General features: G+C 41.6%; 1 protein-coding gene across 2 annotated transcripts; it reads left to right on the forward strand.

The window, feature by feature from the left end:
• The first annotated feature begins 199 nt into the window (after positions 1–199).
• Positions 200–20023, forward strand: LOC138951721 (adenosine 3'-phospho 5'-phosphosulfate transporter 1-like). Of its 2 annotated transcripts, XR_011451196.1 has the most exons (5): positions 200–340; positions 6496–6722; positions 14484–14932; positions 16305–17419; positions 17812–20023. XR_011451196.1 is itself a non-coding variant. In XM_070323283.1 (4 exons), exons 2-4 carry the CDS (start codon positions 6503–6505, stop codon positions 16959–16961), a joined length of 1326 nt encoding a protein of 441 aa, XP_070179384.1. In that variant the 5' UTR covers positions 200–340; positions 6496–6502; the 3' UTR covers positions 16962–20023. The 2 variants fall into 2 exon arrangements, 1 of the variants encoding a protein (XP_070179384.1); XM_070323283.1 differs by having other exon boundaries at positions 16305–20023.
• The last annotated feature ends 38 nt before the right edge of the window (positions 20024–20061 follow it).

Here is a 20061-nt window from a genome sequence, read left to right on the forward strand (position 1 = left end):
AATAAGAATACATAGCAGTGCATCCTTCTCCAAAAATTAATGAGCATCAAACTGTCCTCTTCTTGGAAAGTATCACTATCTACAAAAAGTGGTAATTTCATTTTTGGGGGACTGAATTCTCATTTCTTTAAATAATTCTTGGAAAAAAAGAAAGAATTCATAAACTGAAGGGCAACAAGAGAGACAACCCTGTGCACACGTTTTTTGATTGGACAATAGTTACATTGGACACATGTACACTTCCGGTAAGCCCTCAGGATACAGCATAGTTGGCATTTGATGCGGCCCCACTTTTATTGACATCGGTACAGCCACCGTAGCCGTGCAACGGCTGCTTCAGGTAAGCAGGACTTAGAATGATGGTTTATTGCCTTTCTTTTGTCGTGGACGGGTTTAATAAGAGGCTTTGGGAGCATGCTTCAGGGAAAACGGAGCGATACGCATGAGGGGTTTTTTATTGCGAAAAGGCAAATAAGAAATTCACTGACGGTGGGTGTGATTATTTTAAACGATCGTGCGTGTCTAGTGAGTAGGAAGAAAAGCCTGCTACTGCTGTCATTTGCTGGTGTCTATATCGTATGGAAATCATTTGATTTGCACACAAATCCTGACATTCAGGAGTTTCTCAGGTTTATCGCATACCGATACTGTGTGTAACTTTATTTGAGTATCATAGACGTCAAATGATAGGATTTGCAGGATGCGTCTCAGAATTTACCACTGTTATCTGTATTTTGCTAATTTTGTTCTTTCGAAGATGAAAATGTTGGGCGAATCTAAACAGCCCTCATGGTGAGTTTTTGTTTTGTTTTGTTTCAACGTTTATATGATATATACATGATAAATAATACTGTTTCATTTACACCAGGTGTGAGAGTAAGAACACTAGGATCAGAAACTGACATAATCTTTCATAATGTTCATGATTGGCAAGGGTTAACTTAACCTAGCTGTCACTAATGAAATTAAGTTACAATGTTCTTACTCGATCAGTTTAATCTTTTGGTGCAGGCACAAGTGAGGAATGCATGTGTCTGAACATTGCTAAAACTAAGAGGCTTGGTAAGGGATGCCAATATTGGCAGTTCCAAAGCTTCATTCGCAGACATGTACTTACTTACTTACTTAGGCCATTATGAACCCCCGGGGGAGCATAGGCCATCGACGACAATTCTCCATCCGACACGGTCCTGGGCTGCCCTTTCGATCTGGCTCCAGGTCTTCCCCTGCCTGTTGATCTCTGCTTCAGTGTCTCGTCTCCAGCTGTTGCGCGGCCGGCCTCTCTTCCTTTTCCCTTGTGGATTCCACTTCAGGGCTTGCCTCGTGATACTGGATGCTGGCTTTCTCAGGGTGTGCCCTATCCAGCCCCATTTCCTCCGGAGAATTTGCTGCGCCGCTGGTTTCTGGTCAGCTCTCTGCCAAAGGTCTTCATTTCGGATTCTGTCCGTCCATCTGATGTTTAGGATGCGCCTCAAGCAGGTGTTGACAAAGACTTGGATCTTTCCCAGCATGGTCTCTGTTGTCCTCCATGTCTCACACCCATAGAGAAGAACAGACTTGACATTTGAATTGAAGATCCGAAGCTTCGTCCTTTGGCTAATCTCCTTGGAACTCCAGATCTTCTTTAGCATGACAAAGGCTCCCCGTGCTTTCCCAATCCTTGCTTTGACGTCCCTGTCCGAGCCTCCTTGTCCGTCAATGATGCTCCCCAGGTAAACAAAGGACTCCACTTCCTTGATGGGCTCCCCATTGATCATCTCCGGATTGCCGGCTGTGGTGTTGGTCTTAATCAATTCGGTTTTCCTCTTGTTGATCTTGAGTCCTACACCGGCTGATATTGTCTCCAGGTGAGTAGTCTTGTCTTGCATTTGGGCATGGTTGTGGGAAAGGAGGGCAAGATCATCCGCAAAGTCGAGGTCTTCCAGTTGATCGAAGAGTGTCCATTGTATCCCATTTCTCCTGCCTGCTGTTGTGGTCTTCATGATCCAGTCGATAGCCAGAAGAAATAGGAATGGTGACAGTATACATCCTTGTCGTACCCCCGTTTTCACCTCAAAACTGTCGGATAGCTGGCCAGCATGTGCGACTCTACACTTCATATCCTGGTAGGTGCCCCGGATGAGGGAGATGAATTTCTCTGGAATGCCGTAGTGCCGCATGAGTTTCCACAGTGACTCTCTGTCCACGCTGTCGAAGGCTTTCTCATAATCAATGAAGTTGATGTATAGAGGAGACTTCCACTCCAGCGACTGCTCCACTATGATGCGTAAACTGGCAATCTGGTCATTCGCAGACATGTGCTTTTCCATTAATATGGACAGTTTTATTCATTATATTTATTGTCCTTAAATTTCCAACATGTTTAGAAATGATTCAGGTATAGTAGTGAGGGGGGGGGGGGGGTGCTTAACGTCCTCACAGGAAGATTTCCTATTGTATTAGGGACATGTATGTGATGATATACTAGAGACCTGGTTCAAGTGAGGACGAAGGGAGGATGATGGGGAGGGGTAAGAGTGGTGATAATAAAAGTTTGTTAAAAAGGTTCACTTTCTGTTTTATGGTTTTGTGAGTTCGAACCCACTGCATGTCTCCATGAAGCACTGGAGATGGGTATATATATATATATACCGTACTTTCCGGGTCATAAGGCGTTCGACCCCTGCGTCTTGTATAACGAAGCGCCTAATCCGTGAAATCAAAGAGACCGCTTGAGTACCAGTCAAACAACTTGTGATAATGCATGTTTCAGCTACTAGGTACTGCCCTGCCTTTGATCTGGCCGCACAAACAGATTTCCACTCTGTTAAACTCGGTCACTGACCCCGGTGCAGGAAGTGTTTCCTCTCTCAGATATGACAGGGGAACCACCTCTCATGGCAAAAACTGGGTCATTGACCCCTGGGAAGAAGGTCGTGTCTATAAACAAGGCCACCCAGCTATCACAATGCCTTTGATCTGGCCGCACACACAGAGCACACATATTTTCACTCAGTTAAAGTCGGTCACTGACCGGTCACTGACCCCGGTGCAGGAAGTGTTTCCTCTCTCAGATATGACAGGGAAACCACCTCTCATGGCAAAAACTGGGTCATTTTGGTGCGCCCTATCGGCCCCCTGTGTCCAATGGGTGACTGGATTACAATTTTTTTTAAAAAGAAGGGGGTGCGTCTTGTATAACGAAGCGCCTTGTCACCCGGAAAGTACGGTATGGTATATTTATTTCCAACAATGAAATTCTTTTACAAAGTTTAACATTTCAGGGCCACCTTTTAAAACCAAAGAGTAAAAAAGTGACTAAGTTATGTTCAGGGAGAGATGTAAGAGCAAGTATATGTACAGTTCGCACATGTTATGTTACTTTTTTTGTTTGTTTTACTATCAATGCAACAGTGACACACAAAATACGTGCATAAATATTCATTCGTATAACATTATATCATATAATGGGAAAATGTCAAATCAGGGGAGGAGGTTTAGGTTTAGGTTTAACATTTAGTGGATGTCCATGTTATAACCCTTGGCTGGGTATGGGAGGGGGTTAAGGGCCTTGTCGGTATGAGCGTAGGGCAGCACAGGTCTAGCTGACAGTTTGTTACAGCCGTGACGGGCTCTCTTTGACTTTGTTTTACATTTTTGGTGGGCTTCCATTTTATAACCCTTGGCTGGGTATGGGAGGGGATTCAGGTAAATATGTAAATAAGTTCAGTTTATCTCTGTGCTGGTATTTGATTTTGTATCTTGAAAGTCAGCTTTATCCACACTTGTGAAGCTTTTAGTTGAGTTTAAAATGAAAGTCATCAGAAGACATTGCTCACCCTGTTCGTTGCAGTTTAATTTACTGCCTGGTGTCATTGTATGGCACTTTGGCAGTTTTCCTCTTTTTTTTTCAAACCTTAACTGTGTGTGTGTCTTTTTTGGTCTGCCTGGTTGTCACTGTCTCTCTGTCTGTCTTTCTGTGTGTGTGTGTGTGTGTGTGTGTATTGGTGCGTGTGTTTGTGTGTGTGTAGTTTTACTGTTTGCTGTGCATTTCATTCTTCAATGTTGATGTCAACATGGACATTTGATTGAGTTTATTGGTGTTGTGAAGTAAGCTAGACTGCAGTAGCAGTAATTGTGTGTGGACTGGATGTATGTCTTTTCTTTGGTACATGTACAAGAGGAAGCTGTCAGTTGTTATTTTAGTTCAGTCTTTTGTGAAAAGGCAGACTAGGAAACTGAACACCTTTTAACTGCAAATTGAACTGTGAGGATTGTTGTTTACTCTGTGTCTGGTTGTGTGTGTAATGAACTGAACCTGGTTTACTTGTAGTACACTGTCAGGACCTTATGTAATCTGACATATATATATGTATGCAGTGATTTCTAGTGTTCTAATAATTTGAATGTCAAAAACCACATGGCTCGTAAAATAGGTTGAATAGAAAGAGTATCAACACGTACTTGAGCTTTTATCTTGGACTTGGAGAGTAATCTATACATATAAATAAAAGAGAGTGTCTGTCTGTGTGTCTGTCTGTCTGTGGTCGCCATACCTCTGAGATGGCAAGAGGCAGGAACAAGATAGTGTGCACGTACACTCCCTAGGTGCCGCAGATGTGCACCTGGGTTTTAGTTTCTTGATTCATTGTTTCCTTTCTCAGATTATGGACCTCCCATTTATTGAATACAGCCTATATGGTGCAAGACCAGTTCAGTGCCTATACTGTTCACCTGTAGCAAGCACATCATGCCAGTGATATTAGAGACTCGCTGTTGCTCCTATGAGGGGAAGAAATGAAGAATGAAAAATTAACTGGACAGTTCCGGAAATTTCTAGAAGGTAAGGGAGATAACTCTTTTTTGTCTGTGGTCGCCATACCTCTGAGATGGCAAGAGGCAGGAACAAGATAGTGTGCACGTACACTCCCTAGGTGCCGCAGATGTGCACCTGGGTTTAGTTTCTTGATTCATTGTTTCCTTTCTCAGATTATGGACCTCCCATTTATTGAATACAGCCTATATGGTGCAAGACCAGTTCAGTGCCTACTGTTCACCTGTAGCAAGCACATCATGCCAGTGATATTAGAGACTCGCTGTTGCTCCTATGAGGGGAAGAAATGAAGAATGAAAAATTAACTGGACAGTTCCGGAAATTTCTAGAAGGTAAGGGAGATAACTGTTCACTTGTAGCAAGCACATCATGCCAGTGATATTAGAGACTTGCTATTGCTCCGATGAGGGGAAGAAATGAAGAATGAAAAATTAACTGGACAGTTCCGGAAATTTCTAGAAGGTAAGGGAGATAACTCTTTTTTGTCTGTGGTCGCCATACCTCTGAGATGGCAAGAGGCAGGAACAAGATAGTGTGCACGTACACTCCCTAGGTGCCGCAGATGTGCACCTGGGTTTTAGTTTCTTGATTCATTGTTTCCTTTTTCAGATTATGGACCTCCCATTGGGAGATAACTCTTTTTTTGTATCCAAACAAAGGAGGTAAAGCTAATCATAATGGGATAGCGAGCGTCTTAAATTGCTACAGGGCTCCGCTTACTCCCGGGCGAAGCCGGGCTTAACTGCTAGTGTATTATATGACTATGAGCCGCTAGCTCAGGAGGTAATAACTATGTAAGGAAGCTTTAATGCTTCAAACACAGATGTCCCTATCTTTAAGCATGAGCATGTATGTGATTGTGACTGTACACAAAGAATATAAATCTACATGTATTAAAAAAGAACATCATTTTCAATAACAATGGTTTGATGACTGATGATGATGTGTATGGTTGATTGTCTTTTTTCATTTTATTGGCTTGCAGAGAGGCAGGGTCTTTTTCTTCTTCTTTTGTTGTTGTTGTTTACTGTAAGTCATGATCTTTAAGCATTATGATGATCATCAGATGTTCAATGTTATTATCTGTTACTGTCTTAAAGTTTGATTGTTGGTGAGACAGCTTCATACGCTGCTGTTAACCAATAATTAACTGCAACTTATGGTTAATTTTTTGCAAGAAAACATCTTTTTGGAAGGAAATCGTTGAATAGCTCAAATACGTGATGGCTCTAAGGCGTGCACGATGGAATTGCATTTTACCGTTGTGTTCCTACAGTCAGAAGAACTGGAAGTACATGTACAGTTTGGTTAGGCAAAAAAAAAAAAATTGTCTGTTTCTGGTCACCCGACCGACCCTAAATTTCGGCGCCGACCCTAACCTTTTTTTTTCCAAACTCAACAATTTTTTAATTTTTTTGGTGGTAAAGGACAGGGTGAGAAAATGAACAACAAAAACGTGTGAAAACGAAAGTCCGCTGACGATTTGTAAATGTGTTGAGTGTCTTGTCTCTATGTATAGTGAATCCAGTCTCTTTGCGCGATTTTTAAAGTTAGTTTTATTGGTCTACATTTGGGGTTAAAAAAAAAAAATTAAACAAAATCCCTACCTACCGACACTTTTTTTTAGCCATGTTACCAGAAACAGACAATTTTTTTTTGTTGGCCTTATCTACTTTTTGCAGGTTCAAGATGGCCATCCTATGTGGGGGACTGTTCTTCATCTTATTCCTGATGCCCTTTGCCATACTGGGCCAGAGTTCTGGAAACAGTTCTGGGGCTGAAGGAAAATCCTTGGAAGATATTTGGATTGTGCGTCTTGCACTCAATCTGTTGGGGTATGCCACCATCTTTGTTCCTGGGGCCCTGCTGATCCGTTATCTCAGGCAGAGTAAATACAACGAAACAGCCGGTAAGTGTTACCACTAATTAGTTATACATGTATTAAGTGCAATCATTAATTAGTATCATTACTTAAAAGATAGAAGTATCTGGCTTTTTGCACTGTGGCGATCTCATTATTCAGTCAAATCGATCAAAACCCAGTCTATGGATTGCATTTCACCTTGAGAGTTGGAAGCTTACAAATTAGTTAACTTGTGCGTTAAAATTCTAATTCAAATTCCAGCCACAGATTTAAGAATGATTGCATTGTATATATATATAAATTCTTTATCATTTCCTGAATCTAAGAATGATTGCATGCTTTGGGGAGACCGGCCAGCACGTCCCATCTATGTCTTTCGGATTTCAGCTAGCCAAAAGCCGCACTGGTCTCGGTGATGACTGACTGGGCTTTCACTGTTGATCTTTTAGGTACAGGCTGACAGATTGACTGAATGTTAGAATATCTTTTCCCACAACTTGTCTCTGTTTTGACATGATTGAAATGTAATAATTTTTCAACATTTTTCCAACAATTTATTTTGAAAGTAGCAAGAATTTTGTAAAATGTTGTTCTTAAAAAAAACAGTGTTTGCAGAAAGCCCGTAGCAGTGTAATGTTAAGTAGATTAGACTGGGAGGGAGTGACTTAATCAGCTGGGAATTGATTAGTTTCCTTAATAATCAACAACATGCTTGACTTGAACACCTAGGCCACCTGTCAGTGTGTCGAGTGACTGCAATAAACTGTGTGAGTGATTTGTGATGTAGATGCCCGAGGGAAGTTATGTACAGTTGTAGTTTGATACAGAACCTGTTAGTTACTTTCCTGCTCAGAACATATTTATGTGTTTTGCAAGACAATTTTAAGCTTCATTACATTGTGACAGGGGAGGCTACCGCTCCTTTCACAGACTCTGCACCCGAGTTGTTGGCCTTTAAGTCAACACCTCTGGATTGTGGAATTCTGTTTGTGACGGGGTCTGGTGGTTTCCGATTGTCTGTATGTTCATGGAAACCTTCGGGTTTGCATAACAGTTTTTATAGGGCTAAGAAGTTAACCCTAACATTTTCAATCTTGTTTGATTGCACTTCGCCTCCCGGGGTGATCGTAGTGTTACGGCACTCGGTTACAACATTTTAATGCAGCTTGAAAATAAAAGATTCGAATGTACTGACCATGATGTTTTAAGAAACGTAAAGCTGTCATAATGGACAATGTTCGGAAATAAGTTTGTCAGGATTTTTAAGCGGTGTGGCAGAGTGGGAGCCCCTTTTACTGAGCCAAGCTTTTTTAAAACGAGGCTAAGCAACTAGCAGGCTTACCTGGCCGGCTTTAACCTGCCATCGCAACGAACAACTAAGTCTGATGTGTATGCTATGCAGCGTGCGCTTAATATGATACTCTTTGCTTTCAAAAATTTACTCATCAAAGTTCACGATTTGTCGCAGCAGTGATCGCTGACAATGTGTTTTGACTGAGGTCGCATAGGTTTTGCTTGAGGTCACGTGAGTTTAGAAAAATAACTCAAACACACACTGCAAAACATACACATCAGAGTTAGTCATTTGTTGCGACGGCAGGTTAAAGCCTGCCAGTAGCCTGCTCATTGCTTCGCCTCACTTTCAAAAGCTTGGCTCAGTAAAAGGGGCTCTTACTCTGCCACACTGCTTAAAAATCCTGACAGAGTTATTTCCAGGAAACGTCTATTTAGCCCAAAGTTGACTTCAGAAAGACTTTGCAGAGACTTTTATCAGAAATTCAGTACCAAAGCTTCATGCAACAAGCTTCGTGAAGTAGACTTTGTAAAATCGTTTTCACCCAATTAACCCCTTCACTGCCACAGTATAACAGCATTTTGGTATTGCTGTGTGCCAGGGCAAAATTTCGCTTTCTTCGGTAGGTTCACTAATCTGTTCACTGCTCGATCATTTATTGAGATATCTCTTAGATCTTTGGCATGTGTTTTGCTTATACCCTTGGCTATTATAGGATGACATGATCATTAGACTTTGTTTGTGATTGTTATAGTAAAAATTGATATAATGACCATTTTTGTTAAAAATTACAGTTTCCGGACTTACACACACACACACATTGCAGCACGTAAAACCACACAAAACACTGCTAAAACTGGTGTCAAACATCAGGTACTCACATTACAGCCCATAAAAGTATTCTTCTGTGTGGTAATCCATAAATCACTTCTTGTAGAGCTTCCAGAACACTGTATCGCTTGAAAACAGGTCTACGAGTTGAGGTCCGACTTTCGGCCGCCATTGTGAATGGCGGCTGAATGCTATAGTCGGTTCTACATTTCAAACACAGTTTTCAACAGTGGTAGTACCTTATCCGAACGGTCTATGGGAAAGAACTGTGTTTAGAACCCCTACAAGTACTTGGACAGTGGTTACCTCCCATTTAGTTTTCAGAAATGTCCTGAAATGTTGTTGACACAAATTCCACGTATGAGATACGGTTATGGGCGTATGACAAACCGAAAATGACCACGTATTACATACGGGGTGGGCAGTGAAGGGGTTAATATCAGGCTCTACAGATTGATGTATGTATATATTCTTTCTTTATTTGGTGTTTAACGTCATTTTCAACCGTTCAAGGTTATATCGCGACGGGGTATGTATATGTTGGCTGATTGGGTTAAAACATTTTACACATGAACAGAAATGTGAATAGTTTTTAACTTTAGAACATTGGCTAAGTGCTTTATGTAAACTATAACTTATAGCTTTTGGCCAATTAACATGGAAAATCCTTTAAATAGAAGAGAAGCATATAGTTTGTGTTTTTTTCGCTTCGGAATACACATTAATACTGTCCAGTGTTCTAACCATGGGTGAAACTCTTCCGCCTCAGGGCGGAAATCCGCCTAATGAAATTGGTCAAATAAGGAATTCCTTATTTTGAAAATTTTTCGATCCGATTCGTTTTTCCCCAAACACAGTGACCGGACATCGCTGAGTCTTTGTTTCACTGGGCGCGAGAATTATCGGACTACAGCTTGGCATTTGTTACCATGTTTAATGTGCAAATTTGTGTGTTTGAGATACCAGGATAGGCCTACTTTTACCCTTAAAATCCTGATTTTTCGTTTTCTTCCGGGGGGGCTTCGCCCCCCTGGGCCCCCCTAGCAGGGCGTTGCCCCTGCAGGGGCGGACAACGGAGGGGGTTTCTGGGGTTTCCGGAAGAAAAAAAACAGCCAAAAAATAAAAATATTTTTATGGTGCATTTCTTTATTTTACATTGAGTTTCAATTTTTGGGGTATTAATCAGTGACAAAATCTGCTGCCTGAAACTGGTAATGATCATCCTCAGAATGCACCAGATTGCACCATTTTGCATCCTTTTTTTCAAAATTTTGGACCCCCCTAGCAAGCTAGGCGCTTTGCGCCGTCGGCTCGGCGCTTCGCGCCTTCACACCCATATCTTTACAATATACTTTTGGGAAACCCCCCCATAAAATGAACTGATCCGCCCCTGCCCTGCACCCCACCAGGGCTTGGGCGGCCCCTGGACCCCGGTCTCATTTTCCTTATTTTCAATTCTGATCAGTTTCACCCATGTCTAACATTTTGTTAGATCCTGTCTCTTATCTGCGTGAAAGCAGGCTGTAAATCAGGGTAGCAGAATTAAATCAGTACATATCTGTCTCTGTTGTAGGCTTTAATCAATAAAATCTGGTTTAGCGCAAGCCATTACTATCAAGCAAACGGTTCTGTTCAATATTTTTGGTGTGTACTGCTGTGATGGGTTGGGCTGCGTTGACGTAGGAATATGGGTAACAGTTGGCACACTAGCCAACAGGTGTGGATACTCTTATGAGCTTAACCCTGTATCATCCTACTCTCTGACACGGGCATCCCACATTGTTCCTGTGGCTGTTTTCTTTTGTTTTTTTCCTTCTTTACTTTGATTTTCATGAAATGTTGAAGTTAGCAAGAAGATATTAATACATTTATTAATAAGGAGATGTATGGCAGGAAGACATTTAAGACCTACTCTTTTTTCTTTTATTGCTAATTGAACCACCAAAACTAATTAACATGGGACAGTTGAAATATACTCATAAAGGAAAATAGTCTCTCATGCATTTTCTACTTCCACACATTTAGTGAGGAGTAAAAATGCGCAAGTCAGACACTCAGCTTTTTGTACGCATATGGTATCTGTATAGTTACATGTACAGTGCATTAGGTTACTTGCAGGCAAATGTACAGCACAGATTTGTAAGGCCTAAAAAAACAAGAAATTCCTATGAGGTAGGAAAAACACCCCCGTCAAAGGGAAATAACCTTCTCAGTTGGTGGCAGTGACTGAGTGAGAATGGTTATTTCCCTTTGACCATGAAGATGTGCCTCTATAAGTCCTTGTAGAATCTTAATCCACCAATAACTCCCTAACCGTGTGTTTGACTGGTCCCAATTTTTGTAAGGACCGTCTCAGGAATGTATAGAACCTGTTCACCAAGTTTGGTGACGATCGGTCTGTTCATTCTTGAGATCTATATGCGAACACAAACAAACAAACACATCGAGCGAAACCTATACACACCCCTATACCGGGGGTGTAAAAATAGGTGTGGTTACGGTAACCCGACCTACCCTATTTTTAGGGGCCGATCCTATAACTTTTTATTACATTTGTCACAAAAAAACAAAAAAAACCAGTGCAAAAAACGCAATGAAAGCGAAAGCGCCCGTGTCGCACACTTATTTCCCTGTCAAGTAGGTTTAATTTGTACACATTAGAAAAAAAGTTTTAAAAAAAAAAGTGATTGCCTACCTACCTACCCTATTTTTTTTGGCTATGTTACCGTAACCACACCTATTTTTTTTTTGGCCTAACAGCGTTGTTGATTTCAATCAATCAATCAATCAATGAGTCTTATATCGCGCATATTCCGTGGGTACAGTTCTAGGCGCTCTGCAGTGATGCCGTGTGAGATGAAATTTTATACGGCCAGTAGATTGCAGCCATTTCGGCGCATATTTACCTTTCACGGCCTATTATTCCAAGTCACACGGGTATAGGTAGACAATTATTAACTGTGCCTAAGCAATTTTGCCAGGAAAGACCCTTTTGTCAATCGTGGGATCTTTAACGTGCACACCCAATGTAGTGTACACGGGGGGAGGTTCGGACACCGAAGAGAGTCTGCACACAAAGTTGACTCTGTGAAATAAATTTCCGCCGAACCTGGGATCGAACTCACGCTGACAGCGGCCAACTGAATACAAATCCAGCCCACATGTGAACACATGCACATGCATGCACAGACACGCACACATACAAACACACATTTTTATACAAAACAAACAGTTTTCTGTAGTTCACAAATGTATGTGTTAAGAGGAACATTGGACAAAAATAAAGCACTGTCAGAGCTTAGCCAGTACTTCAGTTGAGGTACAAAACACGCACATACACACACACACAATCTCCTCACCTCGCAGCGTGATTTACAGTTGAAATGTCTACACCCAAATTTATTGCCACTCTCACTATCAGTATGACTAACTGGTAAAGTTTAAAGAAAAAACTCACCTTCCATTAAGCTGGGTTTATTTGCGTTTTGTAGCTAAGGAGAGTATTGATTGTCCCATAGGTTTAAGCAGGACTTTTTGTCAAACTGCTTGACAAGATGTTACTGAATTATGCTCTCTTTGAAGGCAGCCATTCAAAGTATTGATTATTGTGCTGGTTGCAGGATGCACAATTCTTGTCAGACTGCTTAGAAAGTGGTTGCAGTCTTTGCTTGAACTTTTATGTGGTCAGTTTTTATACTAAACTATCAGAAAAAGACTGGTGAAAATCAAACTTCATTATTTTTGAAACTGTTGTGTGTGACGTAGTGTAGTACTTATTGAAATGCAGCATAGATCAGAGATGATGTTAAATCAGTTATGTTGGGTATTTTACTGGCTGTACCTAGAAGTAGAAAGTACATGTTCAGTAGTACCTCGGCTAGCTGCGTTGTGAGGCCCGTCCAATGGGAAGACACCTCCCATGAAAGGACACCTTCTGCTGTCCTTTCGTCTTTTATTTCTACTAAAATATACATGTAATGTGGGAACACTTTTGACCACAAGCTTGACCTTTTAGTGCAGGCTCCACTGATTTAGAAAGAAGTTCACCAACCTATCACCCTTACAACCCTGTTTTCCTTGACAAGCCTATGCATTAACTATTCCCTACCCGTAACACTTATGCCTGCATGATGAGGAAAGGTTTTCCACCCCATATACATACTCATCAACACACAATTACAAATGCTTTATGCTGTTCTGTACTGACCCAGCAAACAAATTTCACACACAGTATCGGTTGCATTGTCCTTAAATGCAATACGTGAATTAGATTAACATTGTCAAACTTAACATTCAAATACTGATTTATGTTGCCCAAGCAATCATGGATCCTCTTCCTCATTTCTGTGAATATTGACCATTTGTTTGTTTAAATTAGCAATTGTTTTACTTGTGCCACTGACCAGCACAGAGATAAGAAAAACTTCTTACTTATCTTACACCTGTTCTGTTTAATGGCTGCTTGAATTTGATTGACCAGACTTCTGTCAAAGATTTATCAGTACCCGGACTTTTGTAAGAGTTGTATCCTTTGTGACCAGGTTGGTAGACAAATCTTCGAGATCTGTCGTTATGCTTATATGTATCGATTGGACATTGGATTTCCCTTCTTTGAGCCATGTGACGCCAGAGGCCTACAAAACTTCATATTTGGGCGTTTCAGGTTAACCGAAACTTCAAAGGAACTACTTACTTCATATTTGGGACACGCAGATTAACCCACAGATCAAAACACACGTCTGCCAAAAACGCAAATAACGTATAATTCGTGCAACAAGTGCTACTGTCCTCCACCGAGCTAGCCACGTAACAGGTCACAAATCACTGTCATCCCTGGCCATCTACCAACACACTTCAGCTGAACAAAAGATGAACATGGGAGACACCATCCATCAGCATATTGCAGGCAACACACAACTCCAAGTTTTGCCGCGGCCAAATTCAAACCTCTCTCGAAGTTCACTCAGCTCTGTCGCACACGCAGCCACCGGCCGAGTCGATATGCGCGGGGCAGTGCAGAAAATGAACCTGACATGCCACCATCCACGACAATGCAAGTTCTGCCTACTTTCCACAACTGTACCATAAACAACTTGAACATCACAATAACAAAATAAGACCAAACGTGTTGATTGTCTCTGCTGTTAACCCCACAAGCTAACTCAATGAACTCGTCCAGTCTTGATCGCGAGACAGGGTGACGACAAGTGTGCACAACAGTTACTGACACTGACGGTGCAAAGAGATGTAGCAATTTAATTGATGTTTTATTTGATGTTCATGAATTTTCCGTTCCTTTGATTATGTTCTGAACAAAATGTTGCGATAATCAAATATTCTAATGTTAATTGAAGGAGTTAAATCAACTTTTGAAGTTGCAATATTTTTGTGGCGCATTGAAGTGTATGTGTTTGGTGTAAACAGGTGTTCTTGGTGTGTGTGTTTGATTGCATGTGTGTGTGTGTGCTCGTTCAATCGTTAAAACAACAACAAAGTCAGTACCTGAAAGGAATTCGATCGATACATAAATGTTATTTGCGTTTTTGACCAAAATATGACATTTTACACAGATCTCGACAGTCATTGTTCACCTCGACCGCGATTCAGCACATTACTGCCTTCTTCGGGATGGTAAGCTTATGCTTTATGTAGGTGTAACATGTTGCTGTGATGTGTTTCAGGACCAGGATGCCTTTCCAACATGGCGGTGCTGTGCGTGTTCGGCCATGAGAAAGACGCCAGCAGCGCAGTGGAGGAAGGAGGAGCCCAACCCGTCAGCGCTCAGAAGAAAATGGAGGACCAACCGCTCTCCAAGCGTGCTATGGTTCTCTTCATCTGTTTCTTCGGTCTTCAGGCGTCCTACCTGACCTGGGGAGTGCTTCAGGAGCGCATCATGACGCACGAGTACGGCAAGACCGATACCACCCCTGGGGAGTATTTCCAGAACTCGCAGTTTCTGGTGTTTGTGAACCGGATTCTGGCCTTTGTGATCTCGCTGTTGGTGATATTCTTCCAGCATCAGCCAAAGCACACGGCACCGCTCTTCAAGTACTCCTTCAGCTCCTTCTCCAACATCATGAGCAGCTGGTTCCAGTATGAGGCCCTCAAGTTTGTCAGCTTCCCAACACAGGTGAGACTTCACAGCTGTCACAGTTGGGTTTTTTTTATTACAGGGCTCCCCAAACTGTGCGTCCGTGTGTCCTATACACACTGGAAGCTGAAACAAGAAGGGCAAAGCCCATACGACTCACATGCTTGACCTTGACCTTTACATGACCTTCAGGGTCAAGGTCAAATAACTAAACCTAGCAATGACATCATACACTAAGAACTGCTTTACACATTTTTCCTACCAAAATACATGTGACCCAAGGTCAAGGTCATCCTAGGTCATGCAACACAAAGCTGTTAATTCAAGACATAGGAAGTACAATGGTGCTTATTGGCTCTTTCTACCATGAGATATGGTCACTTTTAGTGGTTCACTACCTTATTTTGGTCCCATTTCATAAGGGTCAAAGTGACCTTGATCATATGTGACCAAATGTGTCTCATGATGAAAGCATAACATGTGCCCCACATAATTTTTAAGTTTGAAACAGTTATCTTCCATAGTTCAGGGTCAAGGTCACTTCAAAATATGTATACAATCCAACTTTGAAGAGCTCCTGTGACCTTGACCTTGAAGCAAGGTAAACCAAACTGGTATCAAAAGATGGGGCTTACTTTGCCCTATATATCATATATAGGTGAGGTATTCAATCTCAAAAACTTCAGAGAAAATGTGAAAAATGTGAAAAATAGCTGTTTTTTAGACAACATTTATGGCCTCTGCGACCTTGACCTTGAAGCAAGGTCAAGATGCTATGTATGTTTTTTGGGGCCTTGTCATCATACACCATCTTGCCAAATTTGGTACTGATAGACTGAATAGTGTCCAAGAAATATCCAACGTTAAAGTTTGCCGGACGGACGGACGGACGACTCGGGTGAGAACATACTCACTTTTGCTTCGCATGTGAGTCAAAAAACATACTAGGAATTCTTGAAGGGGGTCCCATGTCACACTTAAACCTGAAAAGAGTGACTCTTGGGACGAACTTCACTAGGCTAGATTTCTAAGACGAGAAAACGTTCTGCCAGATCTGTGTGGACGTTAATTATATGACAGTTGCGCTGAGGGGGTCATTGGACCCTCTGACAAATAAAATGGGGGGTTCCAGGACCCTCTAGGTAGAGTGTCGGTGGGGAGCCCTGTACTTGTTTTTGTCGCAGAGTGGTGGCTTTTAACAGAAATATCAGGTTCAGTTTCTTCTGAGCAAATTGCAAGTGAGTGTTTGTGTATGTGCGTGTGTAGATTGGTTGTGTGTGAGTTTACCTTAATTCTGATCCAGTTTAACCAAGTTTGTGAAATGGGAATGCTAAAAAATAGAAGAATGTAGCCTTTGGAGAAAAGAAAAGTCTCTTGATTTTTCAAATATTTTACATTTGCTATTCTGCAGGTGTTGGCCAAGGCCTCCAAGGTGATCCCCGTGATGCTGATGGGGAAGCTGGTGTCCAAGAAGCAGTATGAGTACTACGAGTACCTGACGGCCGTCATGATCTCAGTGGGCGTGTCCTTGTTCCTGCTGACCAGCCAGGACGCCACGAAGCACGGCGACACAGTGACCACCACCTCCGGGCTGTGTCTGCTCGTGGGCTACATGCTGTTTGACAGCTTCACCTCCAACTGGCAGGGGGAGCTGTTCACCCAGTACAAGATGTCCTCCATTCAGATGATGGCCGGCGTCAATCTCTTCTCCTGTCTGCTCACCGCTGTTTCATTGATAGAACAAGGGGGCTTCATCGATTCTGCCGCCTTCATGCTGCGGCACCCAGACTTTGTCGTGCACTCTGTCATCCTTAGCATCTGCTCGGCTACCGGCCAGCTCTTCATCTTCTACACCATTGCACAGTTCGGCGCTGTCAGCTTCATCATCATCATGACCATGCGACAAGGCTTTGCCATCCTGCTCTCTTGTCTCATCTACGGGCATCCCGTCACCATCGTCGGTATCCTTGGTATTTTTGTCGTCTTTGCCGCTCTCTTTATACGTATCTATGCGTCGCAACGCAAAAAGGCTTTGAAGGCCGGACAGCCTAGCACTGCTCGTACCTGAACATGATTTGTGAGGAAGATAGGTCTCCATTTTTACTTTTCTTTGCTGAGTGATGAGTTTGTGGGGGGGTGTGTGCTGGGTTTCTTAGTCAGTTTCTTAGTTTAAGCTGACTGGTCTAGGCCGTAACGTTTCTTGTCAGAGGTTTTTCGTTTGACTTTATTTGATTTCATAAGGGAAGGATTTTCCCTATGTGCAAAGGAGGGCAACTTAATGTAGTTATTGGTTGTTTTGAAAGATGTAGTTCTTCGATGTTCAAAAAGACACAGTTCGTTGTTGTTATGAAAGGAAATGTGGATAGTTGTACTTGTTGATGTTTGAATAACAATCACTCGGCCAGATTCCATTGTAGAATCAAAATAATATATAGCAGGCGGAGAAGAGAGTTGATCATTTTGTTTTCAGCTTTGACTTCATCTGACTGGCCAGCAGATACCACCCCTCCCACCCTTATAATAATTGTGAAAGTGGCTGACGGGCGCAGTGGCGTGGTGGTAAGACGTCGGCCTCCTAATCGGGAGGTCGTGAGTTCGAATCCCGGTCGCTGCCGCCTGGTGGGTTAAGAGTGGAGATTTTTCCGATCTCCCAGGTCAACTTATGTGCAGACCTGCTCGTGACTTAACCCCCTTCGTGTGTATACGCAAGCACAAGACCAAGTGCGCACGGAAAAGATCCTGTAATCCATGTCAGAGTTCGGTGGGTTATGGAAACACGAAAATACCCGGCATGCCTACTCAACGAAAGCGGAGTGAGCTGACTATGCTCTCAGAGTATAGTGTGGGGAACCCAAATGGGCAAACGAGCTCACACGTAACCAGAAAATTCTGGAACGCTGAAGAAGAAGAAGAAGAAGAAGAAAGTGGCTAATTGTACATACTGGGTGATTTTGTTCCCTTTATTTTGGATTTTAAGTTGAATATTGAAATAATGATTGTGCAGCTGTCAAAAACTGGATCTGTTTTGTAGTTTTATGCAAATGTTGTTATTTATCTTTTGCTGTTTGTTGTGTAATTCAAATTGAACTACCTAGTTACAAGTCCAACTTTTAAGTGTTTTTATTTGTGGAGTGAATATTATAGGGTGTGTGTATGTGTGTGTGTTTATGTGTGTGTGCATATGAGTGTGTTTTTGTGTGCAAGTAAATTTTCAAAACTGATGCAAATGTTTACATCTACATGTAGTGCTGTTGAACAAAGTAAAGATTAAGTTGTCAGAATGTACCTTGAAAACACAAACAGTATCATAGCAAACTTACCAACCTTTTCTAGCTTATGGCTTTCAAATGTTTTGATACAAAAATAAGTGCTTTAAAAAAATGAAATGCCCCAAGACACTATTGAATATATATATATAATATATATACATATTTTTCATGTAGTAGTGATCCCTAAAACCCAAACTAAAATTAAATTGCTGCAAACTTGGGATATCATTCGTGCCTTGTTATCTGTGAACCATTTGAACAAATAAATTTGCTTTGGGTGCGACAAAATGTGTGGCTACGTCTCATATATAAGATATAATATTCATCATTTTAAAAATAAGAGACAAATTCAGCATAGTGTTCATGGTTCTGAAATCCACCTTTTTATCCCCTCATGCCCGCAGCAAAAAGGGGAAATGTTGTGTTAATAAACAGTAATAAATGTTCACCAATTCATTTTTTGTGTGCATTGATTCAAACTGCATGACAAGTTCAGTAATATATATGGCCCCTAAAGGCTTACTCCATTTATTGTGATGTACTTTGTGTTTTTAACTTGTGAGCATGTGTAATGATCAAGTGCACAAAATGAAACTTGACATTTTTGGATACATACTGTGATCTGTACCCCACTTGCCTTTGAATATTGTGTGTGTTCAGCAGACCAGCATCTTGTTTCAATGTGTATTTCTTTATACATTTGCATTCATACGTATCAAAAGTTGCACGAGTGGAGGAACGAGATGTCTGTGCTGTGGTAAAGAAAAGTGAGTGTATACATTTTTGCCTGTTGTTCAAATTTACATTTCTACCTGGTTGATATTTTAAACCAAATTGTGGACAAATTGAGATGATTCTGGCATACCGCCCTCTATCATTCTCCTACACGCACTTCATGAGAGAAAGAGATTTATACAAATTATTGGGATGTGAAGTTAAAAGTATTCCCATAACACACTGGCGTTTTTTTTATTATCATTATCAAACCACTGCTATGAGACTTGAGAGTGAATCTCACAGATATTAATATTAAATGGGTGAGATATTCTTATTGCTCTCTCACCCGTTTCAAAGGACACAGCTAGTCGGACGTATTTATCCTCATGAACTTAGGCCACACATATTCTTTCTGTGTTAAAGGCAGAGTAAGCCTCCCGTAAACCATCACAGATACGGTCAGGCTTTTACACACAGTACAAACACCCTTTCATTTAAACACTCACCAATTGAGAACATCCTAGGTGCCCTCCGTAAAGAGCGAACAATTTTCAAAGAATTTATTTTTGCGTGGTTTATCTTACCCCTGAGCCATCGTGAACCCGTGTGATCCAGTTTTCCCTTTTCACAATGCAGTCGTCATAGTTAGTCATTTGAATGCGACTCGACGTGCCGCGCGAGCTTATCTACAATAGCACGTTTTTTTATGCACGAAACAACGGCTGTGGTTCACAAGAACTCTAGCGATGGCTTTTGACTGTTGAGAGGAACGGCGATTTGCACTGATAAACCGGCCGTCGTCTGCTACGACCCTTGCGTGACCCTGCTTCCGGGCTTTTCTTTTTTTAAACTTTCACAACTTCGAATTGTTCTGATCTTGTCTTGATGAAAAACGAATTCTTTTATGATTAAAGAATGTTTGTGTAACAAGCTGTCAATTTATTATTTAGATTTTAAAAGTTAGGTCTAGCGCAAAAACGAGGCGCCGTTGTTGTTAACGGAACAAGTCTACGAAAATAAATTCTTGGAAAATGTCTCACGCTCGACAGAAAGCAGCCAGGATGTTCCCGTTCGGTGAGCGTTCAAATGGAAGTATGCTTGTACTGTATTTAGACGCTCGGGGAGCTCTGTGATGGTTTACGGGAGGCTTACTGTGTTAAGTGTGAAGAAAATTTGGAGCAC

Source organism: Littorina saxatilis, linkage group LG17 (assembly GCF_037325665.1).
Source record: "Littorina saxatilis isolate snail1 linkage group LG17, US_GU_Lsax_2.0, whole genome shotgun sequence".
In the NCBI taxonomy this organism is placed as follows: domain Eukaryota; kingdom Metazoa; phylum Mollusca; class Gastropoda; order Littorinimorpha; family Littorinidae; genus Littorina; species Littorina saxatilis.